At 33.6% G+C, this 18,745-nt stretch overlaps 1 protein-coding gene across 1 annotated transcript in view; it reads right to left on the bottom strand.

The window, feature by feature from the left end:
* The window catches only part of SLC49A4 (solute carrier family 49 member 4), a 68,625-nt gene that overhangs the window by 17,539 nt on the left and 32,341 nt on the right, over positions 1-18,745 (bottom strand). Inside the window, exons 4-7 of the mRNA XM_012780480.2 lie at positions 17,917-18,046; positions 10,812-10,920; positions 4,028-4,095; positions 705-832 (exon numbers count right to left, since the gene is read on the bottom strand). Coding sequence (XP_012635934.1) covers positions 705-832; positions 4,028-4,095; positions 10,812-10,920; positions 17,917-18,046 — 435 coding nt within the window. The remainder of the gene's footprint in view (positions 1-704; positions 833-4,027; positions 4,096-10,811; positions 10,921-17,916; positions 18,047-18,745) is intronic.

Genomic DNA, 18,745 nt, shown 5'->3' with positions numbered 1-18,745 from the left:
AACAGATTTTTCCCTTGATTCTGCTCACATTTTGATTTTAGCCCAGTAAGACCTGTGTTGAACTTCTAACCCACAGAAATGTAAGATAATAAATTTGTGCTGTTTTAAGCCACTAAATTTGCATAACTTATTATAGCAGCAACAGAAAACTAATACAGACCCTGAATTGATATTAATAATAATAACAATAGCAATTAGAAGAGCTAAGTAAGCTGGCTATAATATACTTTCAATAGGTATTTCTAGTAAGTTTTATTTTGTGTTAATGATGTAATAAAATTAAATATAAAATAAACCTATAGTTGCTGATTCAAAAAATTTTACTTAAGTGTGCTTTAAACATCATAGCCTTTTGCCTTTGTTAATTTTCCTTACTGTTTAACAATGACTTAATGACTATAACCAAGATAAAAATCTTTATATTATGCTCTGATATAAATTTTAAACACATACATTTTTCCATGCTCTTGTGTCTAGGCTAACAATTATACTTCTTTTCCATATGCAAAATACCAATGAAAATATTTTTAGTTATTTCTTGGACTCTTGTTAGATGGATGATAGCTGGATGACTGGACAAGGGAAATATTTTTGTATATTTAACAATTACTTACAGAAAGCAAGAAAAAGTCCTATTGTCAGTGTATGTATACTTCCATGAAATGAAAACATTTATTCGAAGTTCAAAAATAGCCTGTGTTCACCTGTAGTTAAAGGCAGGTGCGTGATGCTGTTCAGACAGGTCAGGGTGAACCATGTGGATGATAGTGTAGCCCCAGAAAACAGGAGGAGAAGAATTAGTTTCAGCATACCCCGGATAAAATCTGCAAACCTGAAAAGAAACAATGTTCTATTATTAATTCTAGCTGGATTTAAAAATACTATTTAACTCAATGACACACATTCATTAAACATTACTTGAAGAATTTTCCACACATTCTTTTAAAAGTTAGTTTTATGTTTTATTTTTTGACAGATTTCCTAGTATGATGTTACTTTGTGATACATTTTTTTTTTCTCTTACAAAACACACAGAATGTCATCTCTGCTCAGGATCTATAACTTGTACGATGGATTCTGAGTTTTTAAATGCCATTTCTATTTTCTTTATATTTTTCTATACTTTCTAAACATTCTATAATGAACACATATCATCCCAGTTTTAGAAAGTAGGCTAATTTGTTGATAAAAACTTGCAAAGATGGGTCTCCCACAATTCAAACTCACTACAGAACAAATACAAACGCTCACACCTTTGAGGTGTGGGAGCGTTTGAGGACCTACATGATCTGGTCCCTGCTACCGCTCTCTCTCTTTTCCTTGCTGTTCTCCAGTTGGATGGCCATGTGTCTGTTTCTCATACATGCTAAGGTTGTTTCCCACAGCAATCTGTAGCTTCTATCCTTGTCCCATCTGCCTGGAATTCTGGTACAGTCCCCCAGCCCCCATCTTCACATGTCACACTCTGCTTATCCCTCAGATCATTCAGGTCTTGGTTCAGCATGGCCCTCCAAGCTCCCTGAGGAAGCTCTCCTGTCTCCACTTTCTGTTTTGTTTCTTTGTAGCACTTATGTCTGTCGGAAATTGTTTTGTTTTTGCATTTGTTTGTATTTTGTCTTGCCTACCCGATTGTAAGTTTCCTGGGAGCAAAAATATGGCACCTGCAATAATGAAGATTATTCTGAAAGCTTGGGACTTTTATAGCATTTTAAGTTTTCAAAATCTCAGCTTTTTCCTGAATCAACATGAAATAAAAGTATCGGGTAGAGATACTTATCAATTAGTTATGTCAAAATCATTTTCCATTTGCCAACTGCTTTTCCTCCCCTGCAGATTAATTGTTGATTGTACAGGCACAATCCTCTACACACAATTTATTCTGCACCTACACACAATTTATTCTGCACCTACACACAATTTATTCTGTCCTTCAGAATTATTCCTATTATAAGGAAATTGATCCCATCTCAAATATAACATTTAGCATGTTATTTCCACTTTGAATTTTTAAAAATTGATTTTAATTTCTATTATAATTATGTGACTGCCTTTCTCAACACCTTCAATACTTTCTTCTGTTTTGCACTTATTTGACATGGTTAATCAAGTTTGTAAGCATTTTTTAGACTAAAATGAGAGCTGATCTATGAGAGCTGATGCCATCTTTTGGTGGGAAAAATGAATGCATTTTTGCCCAGTGACTTAGGTTTTTTCTTATCTACAAAGTTCACAAGCTGAAAATTCTTAAGTACTCTGAAAAAGGTTCTGTAGTTTGATAGAAACATTCCTCAAGAAAATCCAAAAAACTTTGTTTTAATTCCATGCTTGTCAAACACCTCTGTGATTTACATTTGAGTATGCTATGTAAACTTATTTTTCAGATAGGTAGATGACAAAGTATGAGAGAACAAAATAGCATTCTGGTACAAATCAGAGTTGAACTGCAAGATACAAGAATAAACTCACTGCTGTAATCTGCAATTTTTAGAGACCCAGTCCTTTCAAATAGACTGATACCATCAAAGTATATTATTATAACCAAATATTACCTTTAATAGTGGCCTTTAACAACATAATTACCAAAAAAAAAAAAAAAAATACCCAAAGCACTCACCTTTGAGGAGATTCTGTTCTATTGAATCCCAAAAATGGTGTTAGGAAAATAATTCAAAATTGATTTTAGGCCTAGGAGATAACTAAAATTGATTTCAGATCCCACAGTTAGGAGAGTATTTTTCAGAACTTCCATTTTAAAAAAATTAAAAGCAGAAATATCCTCATTCTAATTGCCCCCCTCCAATTCCATCAACATAAAGTTAAAATTAAGGGGTATAGAAAGAAAATAAAGCATGTGAGATGTCATTTTTGATACATAATGGTTCCCTCTTTGACCTATTTGGTGCTCAGAATATGATCTGATCAATGATGACTCATTGTAATTGGCTTGGAGATTTAATTAGAAAAACTAGGTATGATTCTTGTCAAAATGTGACAGGTCAATGTATTTCAGTATCAGTGATTTCCTACAAATAGTATTGTGCTATCCCACTTCTTTAGCTTTATATTCTATGCTTATATTTTCTTAACTTATAAAAACCTAAAATAAAGTGATTTAGAAATTACAGTATCAATTTATTCTTTCATTATCCCAGGAACACTATGCAAACTGTAAGGTCTACATATAATATTATCTGTGTCAATTATGTTTAAGTATTTAGATACTGATGTGATTTACATATCTTATTTGATGTCCTTAAATATGTCATTAGATTGTCTTCTTCCTGGTAAAGTTGATTGCCTAATTTTTTTTTTTATTAAACAGGGTATAATGATTTAGGAAGTGAATGAATATTATCTCTTTGGAAATACCAAGAGCAGTTTCATAGGTAGATACGTAAAAGAGTGACATTTTCATTCTTTTTCTTTTTTCTAGAATGAATGAGACTTTTTTCTTTCTTCTGACTCACTCTAAAAATGTGTTGTCATAATAGGTTAAGATCAAGGAGAGTTTGATGAAACTGGAAGTCTTTGTAGACATTTTTCATCAAAATGGGATAACCATAGGGACATACCTGCCAAAAAAAAGAAATAAGTGTCTGCTAATCAGGATACTGTCTTTTCGTGGAAAGTTCTAGAGATGTTCTTACAAATTATTCTTTTCAATGTTTTTCTAGTCTCCATCACTATTAATTGGCGTTTACTGGCTCTATCACATTTCCTTGGGTTCTATTTATAGACGTTGTTCTCTAATAATATGGAGAGAAGCAGCTTAATTACACTGGAAATATTTTTCCAATTTCCAAAAGAAATTTTAGGAAGGACTACTTCTGAGAAGGTTTCTTACAGCAGCAAATTCTATCCATTGCATATGAATTTTCCTGCAGCCTGAACAAGTGCCCTTTTCTGACCTTTGCCTGTTTTATTTTTAATTTTTAATTTGAATTTTAATGTTTATTTAGGGGACCCTATTTCTCTGAGCTTTTTTTCTCTTCTGTCCACTTACATGTTAAACACAAAATATTCTCACCTTGCCATAGCTATTCCAACCACACAGCCTCCAACTATGGACCAAAATCCAATCCAGCCAGCATCTACCTGTTAAGAAAGTAGCAGATACACTTAATATAAGATTATCACATTGCAATTTAGAAGAAATGAAAAAAAATTCCTCTAAATCAATGTTAAGAGCTAAATGGCAACAAATCTAGGAAACAGCATTTAAAACATGGATTCATACGTGACTAATCAATACAAGTTTACTAAGTAAATATGCCCTTCATTTACTTTTTATTTAAGTATTTAAATCAACAAAATACTCAGTGTCATCAAACAAATGTTTCAAGTTATTACATGCCTAACATTGTGGAAAGAACTCAAGAAAATAAGAAAAGAATGAAAGACAGTCACTGACTTCAAAAAGTTTAAACATAACCAACATACATAAAACTACCAGGAAATAATTAGGTGCTATAACATCTGGCAACAACTAAAAATGTATTAAGTAGATGGAGGGAGGGAGGGAGGGAGGGAGGGAGGGAGGGAGGGAGGGAGGGAGGGAGGTGGGGGTGAGCAAGAGAGTGGATCCAGAAAGAGAAGCTGAGCTGGGTTTCAAACATAGTTTGTTTCTCTCTTGAGAAAATGTTTCTAGCCCTGCAATTTACTAGCTTTGTGACTCTGGGCAAATTATGTCTTCTTACCTATAAAATGGATTAAATGAGATAATTTGTGTGCAGGACTTAGATCCATGGCCAGCAGACAGGAAGTGTTCAATAAACATGAGCTGTTATTATTATTACCTGATGCTTCTCCATCTATCTTATCTCTTTCTACCTTCATGGCCATACTTCTTCAGAGAAATCTACAAATACTGCCTACATTTCCTCAACACTTGTGTACCTTTAACTCTTATTATGACTTGGATTTTGTTCCAACTCATACTCAGTTTCTGCATTAGTAGAATGGGGATAATAAAGTTTTTTTTGAGGGTTAAATAAGTTAATAAACGTAAAGTGCTCAATACATGTTAATTGTTGCTATCATTGGAATTCCATGTGTCCCTAACAATACTGTTACGTTTTGTCTCCTCTTCCCCCCTCCTGTGACTATCACGTTTAATTTTAGTATCTTATTTCTTACTTCTGGACTCCTGTAATAGCTCCTTAAATGGTCTTCACAATCTATTTTGCCCATTGTTGTCAGAATAATTATCCCAATCATCCCACTTCCCTGCTCGGAAATAGTCACTGGCTTTTCTTGTGGCTGTAGGACAAAGTCCAAACTTGACCTGGTACTTGAGAATTGACCAAACTAACTTCTACCTTTTATTATTTTTTGAGTCATATTTTTCATTACACTTTTGACAGGGATTGCCAGCTGTCTGCCAAATTTGTTAATTTCTCCTACCTGGGTACTTAGCTAGATTACACATCCCTGTTCTTACTTGGTACATGTGACTAAATTCTCATTAACACACTGACTGTCTCACTAGAAAAAAAATTTTCCCCCCCTCTGGGGCCATGGTATTTTATTAAAACAAAATAATTCTTTCTAATTTGTTATGTTTTATTGTTTTCTGTGTATGAGTCATATGCAACACAATCCATGTTTTTAGAATTAAATTGTCAATATTAATTGTAACAATAAGAATATCAACAGGCTGGGCGTGGTGGCTCACGCCTGTAATCCTAGCACTCTGGGAGGCAAAGGCGGGAGGATCGTTTGAGCTCAGGAGTTTGAGACCAGCCTGAACAAGAGTGAGACCCCATCTCTACTAAAAACAGAAAAAAAATTAATTGGCCAACTAAAAATATACAGAAAATAGCTGGGCATGGTGGCACATGCCTGTAGTCCCAGCTACTTGGGAGGCTGAGGCAGTAGGGTTGCCTGAGCCCAGGAGTTTGAGGTTGCTGTGAGCTAGGCTGAAGCCACGACACTCAAGCTAGTCTGGGCAACGAAGCGAGACTCTGTCTCAAAAAAAAAAAAAGAGACATGAAAAATACCACTGCTCAGGCTGGTCTCAAATGGGTACCCTACCGCTTTGGCCTCCCAAAGTGTTAGATTAAGGCATGAGCCACTGTGCCTGGCTAAAGAAAGTTTGAAAGTAAAAAAATATAAAAAGATATGCCATAGAAACACAACCAAAAGAAAGCTGGTAAAACTAATGGGTTTTAATGCAAAGAGTATTACTAGAAATACTTCATACAGATGAAAGGTTCAATTTACTGGGAAGATACGACAATTCTACGTTTATATGCACTTAATTACGTAGTCTTAAAAATATATAAAACACTGACAGAAATAAAAGGGAGAAATAGACAAATTCATAATAACTGTGCAGGATTTTAACTCTCAGTAATGGTACAACAAGTAGACAAAAATGAGTAAAGATATATGAATAGAAGGTGTGAACAATACAATTAACAGAATTGACCTAATTGGCACATATAGAACACCATACCTAAGAATTATAGAATACAATTGACCATAAAGTGGGTCAACAAGTTTGAAAATACTGAAATCATTGAGTATATCCTATGATCATATTTATGTAACTTAGTTAGAAATTAACAACAGAAAAAAAACTAGGGAATCTTCTACAGTTTGTAGATTAAGAAATGCCCTTCTAAATAATCCACAGTTCAAACAAGAAACCACTGGAAACAAGAAAATATTTTAAATTGAATAATAATGAAAATGCTACTTAAACACTGAATAAAAAGTCACTAGTGAAATTGTTCAGGGAAAAAAATAGGAGAGATGATACAGAGAATAGAATCTGGAATGACTTATCCTGGAGACATAATAAAATCATAAGATGACAGATACTATGAAGAACTTCTTGCCAATAAAATTTCAAAACTGAGATGAAATAGTCAAATTCTAGAAAGGTACAACTGACACAAGAATAAACAGCAAATATGAATCATTTTATAACTATTAAAGAAATTAAATTCATATTTAAAAATTTTTTCACAAAGAAAATGAGATGGCTTCATCAGAGAATTCTATCAAATATTTAGGGGAAAACAAAACATCAAAACCACCAATCTGGCCGGGCGCTGTGGCTCACGCCTGTAATCCTAGCTCTTGGGAGGCCGAGGCGGGCGGATTGCTCAAGGTCAGGAGTTCAAAACCAGCCTGAGCAAGAGCGAGACCCCGTCTCTACTATAAATAGAAAGAAATTAATTGGCCAACTGATATATATATAAAAAATTAGCCGGGCATGGTGGCGCATGCCTGTAGTCCCAGCTACCCGGGAGGCTGAGGCAGAAGGATCACTCGAGCCCAGGAGTTTGAGGTTGCTGTGAGCTAGGCTGACACCAGGGCACTCACTCTAGCCTGGACAACAAAGCGAGACTCTGTCTCAAAAAAAAAAAAAAAAAAAAAAAAAAAAAACCACCAATCTTACACAAACTCTTCCAATAACAGGAAAAGAGGCAATACTCCCTACATTGTTTTTTTAGACCAGTATAAAACTTTGTTACTAAAATTGATACAAAAATTGACAAGGAAAAGTACAAGAAATAAAAAAACTATTGTCTAATCTTGTTCATTAATTTTATTGCAAAAAATAGGAGCAAACTGAATTTAGTGATACATAAAAAGTATAATAAATCACTGACAAATTGGCTTTAGTCCAGGAATGCAAGGTGATTTAACATTTAGTAATCAATAAATGTAATCTGCCATACTAATAGTTTAAAACACAAAAATAATATGAGCATCTCAATGTTGAATTTTACTGAATGTCTTTTTGCCATCTATTTGTCATTGGTCACAATTGATATGGCTATATATATACAGAGGCTAAAATACTTATTAGTAAATTAATATAATAAAAGTAAATGAATTAACAAGGTTGTCAGATACAAGGTCATCTGTATTTCAAATTACTTGTAAAAATCACCTGTATTTCTGTATGCCAGCCAACAACTGGAATATAAATAAAATTTTATAGGCCAATGGAACAGAGAACCTAGAAACAAATCCATGCACTTGCAGCCAACTGTAAGTTTTTGACAAATTAGATTCCCATCTTTCACCATATATAAAAATCAACTCAAAAGAGATTAAAGACTTAAATGTAAGACCTGAAATTGTGAAACTACTGAAAGAAAACATTAGAGAAATGCTACAGGAGATTGATCTGGACAAAGATTTTTTGGCAGAAGACCTCAAAAGCTTAGGCAACAAAAGCAAAAATAGATAAATGGGATTACATCTAGCTAACAAACATCTGCACAGCAAAGGAAACAATACAGTGAAGAGACAATTTACAGAAATACAAATATTTGCAAACTATCTATCTGACCAGGGATTAATAACCAGAACATATAAGGAACTCAAACTAAATAGCAAAAAACCAAATAATTGGATTTAAAAATGAGCAAATGGCCTGAATGGACATTTCTCAAAAGATAACATATAAATGGCCAATAGATATGTGAAAAAATGTTCAACATCACTAATCATCACAGAAATGCAAATCAAAACCACAATGAGATATCATCTCACCCCAGTTAGAATGGCTACAATAAAAAAGACCAAAAATATAACAAATCCTGGTGAGGATGCGGACAAAGGGGAATCCTAATACATTATTGGTGGGAATGTAAAGTAGTATAGCCATTTGAGAAAACAGTATGGAAGTTCTTTAAAAACCCAAAATTAGAACTACCATATGATCCAGCAATCCCATTGCTGTATATTCATCCAAAAGAAAGGAAAGCAGAATATTGATATCTGTATTTCCATGTTTATTGCAGTACTATTCACAACAGCAAAGATATGAAATCAACCTAAATGTCCATCAATGGATAAATGGATAAAGAAAATGTGAGGTATGTATACACACACACACTGAAATCTTATTCAGCCATAAAAAGAATGACTCCCATCATGTGCAGCAACATGGATGGAACTGGAGGTCATTATGTTAAGTAAAATAAGCCAGGCACAGAAAGACAAATATTGCATGTTCTCACTCATATGTGGGAACTAAAAAAATGGATCTCATGGAAGTAGAAAGTAGAATGATAGTTACCAGGGGTTGGGAAAGGAAGGCAGAAGAGGGGGATAAAGAGAATTTGGTTAAGAGGAACAAAAGATACAGTTAGACAGAACGAATAAGTTCTAATATTCAATAGTACAAGTACAGAAATTATACTTAATAATAATTTGTTGTACATTTCAAAATAGCTAGAAGAATTGTAATGTTCTCAACACAAAGAAAAGATAAATGTTTGAGGTGATGGTATCCTAATTACCCTGATTTGATCATTACACATTATATATATAGGTATCATATAGGGTATTATATATATAGATATCATTATATATATAGATATCATAGGGGATATCACATGTATCCCCTCAAAATATGTACAACTATTACATATTGATTAAAAAATAAGAAAAGGAAAATAAAAATTTAAAATAGTTACCAATTACAATAGCTTCAAAAGTATCAGATACCCAGGAATAAATCTAACAAATATATAGAAGGTATCTTTGAAGAAAATTATAAAGCATTATTCAGATACATTGGGACCTAAGTAAATGAAGAGAAATATAATTATCATGATTGGAAAACTCAGTATTATACAGATGTCAACTCTCAAATGATGGACAGATTTAAAAGACTCTAATGAAAATCCCAAAAAGGGGAATATTTACTAAATACCAAAACTTACAATGCTGGAATAATTAAGACAATTTCTAGTGCTCTGCCCTTTGTATGTGCAGGCTATTTCCTAGCCAAGACTTACTGGAGACCCCACAAAATCTTCTGGGGTGTCCCCTTCTACACATCTCTCTTCTTTATATATCAATAAGAAAAGGGCAGCCCAATAGTGGGAAAGAGACTTGAACAGATATGTCATAAAACAAGAAATTCAAATATCCAATTCACCCTGGAAAAGATACCAGAGAAGTCACTACAGTGGTATATAACTGCACAGCTACTGGCATGTATAAGATGAAAAAGATGAACATTACCATATAACCAAGTGCTGGTAATGATGTGGAACAATGAGAAATTTCATGTACTACTGATAGGATTGAAAATGGGTATAACCACTTTGGACAAGTTAGGCATCATCTACCAAAGTAGGCATACAATATAGCCAACAATTCCATTCCTAGATAAATATCCAATAGAAATGTATATAGAGGTACATCAAGAGACATGTATGAGAATGAATGTTCATATAGCACTGTTTGTGAATGTCAAAAATGGTAAATGATCCAAATGTTCATGAAAAGCAGAATGGACCAATTGTTTTTTATTCATACCATAGAATACCATACCAGTGTACTGGATTTCTTCCATTTGTCTTTCTAAAATTCTCTCTACCCCTTTCTACCATGCTATCTGAAAGCAGAGAAGGAATGGATGGCCTCAAGCATATAGGTGAAATGGTTATTTTTAAAGAAATAAGATACCTTTATTCTGAGACCAGAGAGAAAGAAAATAAATGTAGGAATAGCTATATATTTAATGATGGGATCTTAATCTTTATAATGGATGAAGCAAGGATAAAGGATGGAGTCAACAAAACTAACATTTTTTCCTTTTTTTTTGTTGTTAATCAACATCATCAATAATGCCCAAAGGAAAGTGAAATTCATGGTAGTTATCAAAATCAAGGGAGAAAAATCACATTATTTTCAACAGTCCCATAAAGATCTTGCTTTTGCAATAAACAGGACAATGTTTTACCCAGTCTTTGAAGCAAAAACTAAAAACATGTAACCACTACTTATAAATTAAATGAATTAAACTACCTACAACATATAAAGAAAATACTTACTTGGCTAACATGCACTGGTGTTAAAATTAAGTCCAGAACTCCAGACCAGCCAGCAAATACACCAAGTGGTATGGCATATGCTAAAGCAATCATCAAAAATCTCAAATTGCTGTGAAAGAGAAATAAAACATTACAAATTAAAAATCTAGAATTTAAATTTTACTCATGAAAAATAGAAGTCATTTGGAAACTGGAACACCTGAATGAGAAATAGAAAATATCTGTTAGTTTGTCAATAAAGTCAAGCATCGTCAGATTTTTAATTTTTATGAGAATAATCTTTTTGTCCATATTGTTTAAAATTATTGATGTTTATTATATAAATAATCAATATTATTTCATGGAATGAGTAAGTAAAAAAAGCCCAGTTAAAAAAAGCTCTTATTAAAAGGATAAATTACTATTTCACCTTATGAACAAGGTAGAAGAAAAAGAAAAGATAAAAAGAAAAGTATAATTTGTTAGTTGTATTATTTTCAGATAGCAGCTTTCATTTTTATTAAAGTTGTATTAATAAAAAATTTCAATAGGCAACACAATTCAAATGGTTCAAAACTGAAAGGTCATTAAAATATGGGGAAAAGTCTCCCTCTTACCTCTTACCCCTATTTCCCCCCCCCCACAATTACCAATGTAATCAGTTTCCTGGGTAAATGCCCCAAAATACTGCATAAATATATAAGCCAATATAAATACATATATTTTTTCTTTCTCCAACTTTTTCACACAAATGATAGCATATTATGACCATTTGCTGAACCATGCTTTTTTTAACTTAATAAGACTTAGCGTTCTTCCCATAATCAATAAATAGCTTTCCCTTCTTTCCTACAGCTATGTAGTATGTCAATGTATCATAAATTTACTTAACCAGATACATACATAAAATTTTATTATTTTGCATGTGTGCTTGTACACCTGTAGGACAGATTCCTTGAAGTGCAATTACCACATCAAAGAGTATGTGTATTTGTAACTTTAATAGATATTGCTAACTGCCCTCTATAGAAATTGTACCTCTACATACCTATCAAAATGTCTAAAATAAAAACAATGATAACACTGAAGTCTGGCAAGGATGCACAGAAACTGGATCACTTATACATTGTTCATAGTAATGAAAAATGGTACAAGCACTCTAGAAAACGTTTTGGCATTTTTTTTTTTTTAAACTAAACATGCTACTACAGGTTGAGCGTCCCTTATCCGAAATGCTTGGGCTCAGAGTGTTTTGGATTGTGGATATTTTCAGATTTTGGAATATCTGCACTACACTTACCTGTTCAGTATCCCTAATCTGAAAATCTCAAATCCAAAATGCTGCAATAAGCATTTCCTTTATGTGTCATGGAGCTTAAAAAGTTTTGGATTTTGGAGCATTTCAAATTTCAGATTAGGAATATTCAACCTATACCATACAACCCAGCAATTGTACTTTCAGGCATTTATCTCAGAGAAATAAACTTACTTTCACACAGAAACCTGTATACAAATGTTTACAGTGACTTTATGTATAATAGCCCCAAACTAGAAACAATCCAGGTATCATTTTATAGGTAAATGGTTAAACAAACCCTGGTACATCCATACCACGAAATATTACTTGGCAATAAAAAGGAATAAACTACTGATACATGCAACAACCTGAATTACTCTCCAGAGAATTATACTTAGTAAAAAAACACCAATCTCAAAATTTTATATATTACATGAGTTCATTTATATAACCTTCTTGAAATGACAAAATTATACTAATAGAGAACAGACTGGTGTTTGCCAGGAGTCAATGGGTAGAGTGGGAGGGAAGTATAATAGTTGTGACTATAAAAGGGCAAGAGGAGAAATCTTTGTAGTAATGGCAATGTTCTGTGTTTTAACTGTGTCAATGTCATTTTTCTTACTGTGATATTGTGCTATAGTTTTGCAAGATTATCACTGGGGGAAACTAGGTAAAAAATACATGTAATCTGTATTCTTCCTTTCCTTCTTTCCTCCCTTCCTTCCCTTCATGCCCCCCTCCCCCATCTCTCCTTCCTTCCTTCCTTCCTTCCTTCCTTCCTTCCTTCCTTCCTTCCTTCCTTCCTTCCTTCCTTCCTTCCTTCCTTCCTTCCTTCCTTCTTTCCTTCCTTTCCTTCCTTTCCTTCCCTTCCTTCCCTTCCTTCCCTTCCTTCCCTTCCTCCCTTCCTCCCTTCCTCCCTTTCTCTCTTTCTCTCTTTCTTTCTTTCTTTCTGAGATGGTGTTCTTGCTATGTTTTCCCAGGCTATAGCGCAGTGGTTATTCACAGGTGTCATCATAATACACTGCAGCCTTGAACTCCTGGGCTCAAGTGATCCTCCAGCCTCAGTCTCCCAAGCAGCTGGGATTACAGGTGGTGCCACTGTGCCCAGCTCTGTATTTCTTACAACTGCATGTGAATGAATCTATAATGACCTCAAAATAAAAAGTTTAATTTTAATTTAAAAAAATGTAATGAAAATTGGGTGCCATTCGTGATAGCTATTTAAAAAACTATAAACTATCTAGGAATAAACCAGGAAGGCCCAAGATCTCTATTGGAAAAACAAAACAAAACAAAAAACCTTTAATCTAATTAAGGGCATGGAAGACAATCTAAACAGATGGAGATTATTGCACCTGATGATACAAAAAGACAAATATTGCATGTTCTCATTTATATTTGGGAGCTAAAGTATTTGATCACATGTAGGTAGAGAATGGAAAGATAGCAGAGCCTAGGAAGGGTGATTAGGAGGGTGGGAGAGGATGAAGAAAAGTAGGTTAAAAGGTACAAGCATATAGTTACACAGAAGGAATAAATCAAGGTTTGATATCACAGTACAGTGACTATAGATAAATAAAAATGTATTATACTCAGGTGATGGACTTGATCACTATATATTGTATGCATGTAACAAATTTTCATGTGTACCCCATAAATTTGTACAAACTAAAAAAAAATAAGAAACATCTTTGGAAGTAAACATTGAAAATAACTAAATAAATAGATGGAGAGACAGCCCATGCTGTCAATTCACACCAAATTAATCTATAAATTCAATGCAATCACAATTAAAATTCCATTTTTATATTTTTCAAGAAACTTGAGAAATATGCTCCAAAATAGATAAAGAATAAAAGTCCTTAGAAATCTAAGTCATCCTTAAACAAATATAAAACAGGAAGCTTTTGTCCTATCAGATATTAAATTGCAATGGGCAGAGTAATAAATGCAGGTGGTACTGGCTCAAGAACAAACAGATCAATGGAGAAGAATAAAGAGCTAAGACACAGAAACTCGATATACAATAAAGGTGAAACTACAGATCAAAGGGCTAGGGATTGTTTAGTAAATGGTGCTGGTTCATTTTAGAGAGGAAAAACATCCCTGTATCACTAGTTAACACCACATACAGTGGTGGATTCTAAGTGGGATGAAAACCTAAATGTGAAAGACCAAAAAGTTAATAATTAAGGAATCCATGGACAAAATTAATAGGTAGATGACTGAAGTGGGAAGAGATATTTGAAATTTTTTAAATCAACAAGGAATTTACATGTAGAATATATAAATCATTAAGAAAAAGATAGCAACTACCATTAAGAAATGGGCAGAAACTATGAACAGGAATATACGGTATATGAAATCTAAAAAGCTAACACAATAGGTTCTTACATAATGAGTCTCAAATTTTTAATAATCACAAAATGCAAATTGAACAAATGATTTATTAGTTTATACCCATTACAATGGCAAAAATTTGAAAGATGGATAATGTAACTCGTGTGGACGTGTGGGGACATGGCCACTGCTGATGGAATTATGGATGTGTCCAGACATTTTTGAGAGCAATCTGGCAATACTTGGCAAACTGAGTTTAGACTATCTTACGACCTAGCAATACTATTGCAGGGTCTATTTCCTAAAGAAATTATTAGGTCTATGGTGACATGCATGAGGATGTCACTGCAGTAGTGTTTGTGGTGATAATGAATTGGAGGCAATCCGGGTAGGCAATAGGAGTAGGTAGATAGAATGTGAGAATATAATAAATATAAAGAACTAGGTGTACACTGGTGTACTAAGTATAGAGAGAGAGAGGGACAGAGAGAGAGAGAGAGATGGGAAAGAAACTATAGATTATGATGCTGTGAACCAAAGTAGATTATAAAGCATTTGGACTAACTGCAATGTATGGACCTAATCTGAATCCTGATTCAAACAACTGTTAAAAAAAACACTTTGAAACAATTAGAGATTTAAATACTGATTTATATTAGCAAATTATTGTTAAAAATAACAATAATCTTACCTTTTTAGGTAAGATAATGGTATTATATTTATGTTAAAAAAGAGTCTCTATATTTTTAACTTGTGCTGCCTATATGGAAACATTTCTGGCTAAAATGAATTGTTATATGGGATTTGTTTCATGATACAGAAAAACAGAAAGTGGGAGGAAAACAGATGAAACAAGACTGGTTGTAAATTGATAACTGTTGATATTAGGTTATGGGGATTATATTCTACCTTTGTATATTTTGTAATATCCCAAAAGGAAAAGCTAAAATGAAAAGGGCTTAGTGAAAAAATTCAAAGATATATAATATGCCATAATTTAGATAAATTAAAGAGATGCATATAAAACAATTCATGTATTGCAAAAGCACAGAGACAAGGAGATTAAAGTCATTTGAGAGGTGACTTGGGAGAGGAAAGAGAAATGAGTAAGAAACACAAACCAAAGAATGAAAAAGAAACAAATGAATAAATGTGTTCAGGTGCCCCGAAGTAAGGGACATGTTTAACTCACCTCTCCACTCTGGGACTCGAAAAGATCAAAGCAATAACCACTATCATCAAACATTAAACCAACATATAAAGGGAGAGAAATGTTCACATTTGATCACACAGGTTAAAGGCATATTAAGAAGAGGGAATCATATAGACAGTAAATAAATATAATAATTGTAGTAGAAACAGTGCAGCATAACCATTGATTGGAGTTTTTGCCCAGACAGTGGAATCAGAATCTAGAGAGGCAGTTATTCTAATAGATTAATCCAAAAAGTGATGATTTCAGGAGTTCTTTGTGAGACCAAAGAAAATTATATTGGTAGGCGAGGGGAACAGGGCATGGCAGAACTGCCATAGAACTAAACAGAGCTCCTCTGAAGAGCCCAAAAGTAGAACCCAGCAGTCATGCAGCATAAACAAATATGGGAAGAGACGAAGGAATGTCAGGCAGATGTGAAAAGGGGTTTTTATAGAGAAGGAAGATCTAATACTTTATGGTTTAAACAGAGAATGGAGATTTTTAACTCTAGCTAATTAGAAGTAAACATAGGGTATATCGTGGACAGAGTAATTTAAATTATTGTTTTTCCTTATCAGAACAATCTTGTACATAATTCCTTGGTTTAAAATCCTTCAATGACTCATTTCCCACAGAAGAGTCCAAAATTATTAGTATTTCATAATATGATCCCAACCTAACTCTCCAGGTATTGCTATCTAACATCTGTAGCTGGGGAAAAAAAGTTAGGTAAATAGCATTAAAAAAAACAAAAAAAACCTAGCATTTTAAACTGTCATCTTAAAAATGTGTGCCACCAATCCCAATTCAATTTAATTAATATTTTTTTCTTTACCTATTATGTGGAAGGCAATGTACTAGGTAGTGTAGAGAAATGATTTTCAAAACTTTTTACTATACCCCAGAGTAAAACACTTATTTTTAATTTGTGACTTATCTATATATACATACATGTATTTTGAAACAAACATTTAAAAAAATATATCCTTGCTACATATCCGTGATGCAATAGTATTTTCTGTTCTATTTTATTCCATTCTACTTTGCTTAAAAAAAAAAGATGATGGTCAACTCACTAAATTAGTTGGCTGTGAACTAATGTTGGAAAAACAATGTTACACAGCACTTGAAATGTGGCTGGTGCAACTGAGGAAATGAGTTTTTAATTTTACTTCACTTTAATTTAAACCTGAATTTAAAAACAAAAGCAGTGCAAAGTACTTTTACATTAAACACAACTTAATTTTTCTGGTAGGACTACAGTTTACTCTAACAGCTACAATGCTAAGATATTATTATAGTGTGCACGCTCGGGCATGTGTTGTTTCTAGTGTTATAACCCGTCACTGATCTTGGTGTCAATGAACTGATTCAGTTCTAATTATTTTTTTAACACACTGATGTGACATTGTAATTTGCTTATTTGAATATTTCACATAGAAAGAAAATAAATAGACTGAATTGGAAGAAGGTATGTTGCAAATTTCACAATGAATGGCAATGGCAATTTGCTGCAGTAGAGCAAAATGAAATGTCTGCTGTGGAAAAAGATTTTAAGATAATTAAGTGAATAATAATAAAAGGCATTTTCAGCAAATACATACTGAATATTATAAAAAGTTTCTTCTCAATGATCAAAAAAGAATCAAGAAAATTAGTTGCCTGAAATCAGAATTAAATGTCTAACAGACATTTAAATAATTTTTAACAGATCCGAACTTAAAATTTGGCCAGCTATTAAAAAAACCATATTAGATGGAGAGATGCACAAAAAAAACCATTTTAGATGGAGAGATGGTAAAAGAAATTATTTTTTAGCTATAGAAATTTGTTAAAATTTATGAGGAAAAGACTTAAAAAACGTATTCTACAGAAGTTTCAGATCTTTAATTAAGCTCCAAATAATGGCCTGTAGTATATAAGACCTCTCTAATATCAAAGACGTAGGTTGGTGCGGTGCTCATGCCTGTAATTCTAGCACTCTAGGAGGTCATGGCTGGAAAACTGCTTGAGGTCAGGAGTTTCAGACCAGCCTGAGCAAGACCCTGTCTCTACTAAAACTAGAAAAATAAGCTGGTCCCAGTGCCCACGCCTGTAGTCTGAGCTACTCGGGAGGCTGAGGCAGGAGGATTGCTTGAGCCCAGAAGAAGTTCAAGGTTGCAGTGAGCTACGATGAAGCCACTGCACTCTAGCGAGGGCAACAGAGTAAGACTCTGTCTCAGGAAAGAAGAAAAGTGAGATTATCTTGAGGGTATCAGTCAAAACCATCCAATGACTCTAAATATAGTTACCTTAACAATCTACAAAAGCTCCGCCGATAACTCAGCCGCTGGCTAGCTGCAGCAACGCTGGGAGGAAGAGGAGGCCGGGGTGGGAAATAAGCTAGTGTTGCAGAAAATATTATGCAGACAACTCCAAACTCTGAAAGAAAAAAAATAAGTAAAATGTTAACCAGACAACACAGAAAGTTGAATACTTACAAGTATTTATTTATCTGACAAATACTTATTGAGCATCAGCTAAGCCAGAATCATATGAACATAAGTAAAGTACCTAGTCAAGATAGCTCAGTCTAGGAGAAAGATACAAAAACATAAATTTCAGCAGGTCATTGGAAAGAAGCCATACTATTAATATAAACAAGGAAGTATGGTGGTACTATGGTTCACTACATAGACAAAAAGATGGAGGGAGTAAACTAGTGTTATCCTACAGAGAAAACACATTAAAAACCAACAGCACTATACTGTAAAAGAGATTTTGAAGTAGGTGTAGGATGATTGTCTAGTAAGCATGGTACTCAGAAAGAAAGAAAAATGATACAGAAAACTGGTAAGAGCAGGATAGAAGGTTTGATTGATCAATGATAGGATATTCTGATGCATAGTGTAGGACAGATCAACTTACAGACTGTATGGGAAATTTGAACAAGACAAGAAAGCATCCAAAAATAAGAAATGAAGAGACAGAGAGCAGAATTTAAACATAAGACTATTGCAGAATATTAAACAATCAGAAGTAAAATGAACATCTAAAAATCTTAGTTTGGTCCCATTATAATAGAGAAGGTTCCTCGGCATCCTGATCTTTCCTTCCACAGTTCTGGCACTTGGAAGTCCC

Source organism: Microcebus murinus, chromosome 1, assembly GCF_040939455.1.
Source record: "Microcebus murinus isolate Inina chromosome 1, M.murinus_Inina_mat1.0, whole genome shotgun sequence".
NCBI lineage: Eukaryota > Metazoa > Chordata > Mammalia > Primates > Cheirogaleidae > Microcebus > Microcebus murinus.
Note: the sequence above shows the minus strand (reverse complement) of the source record. Positions and strands in the feature narration are given on the sequence as shown.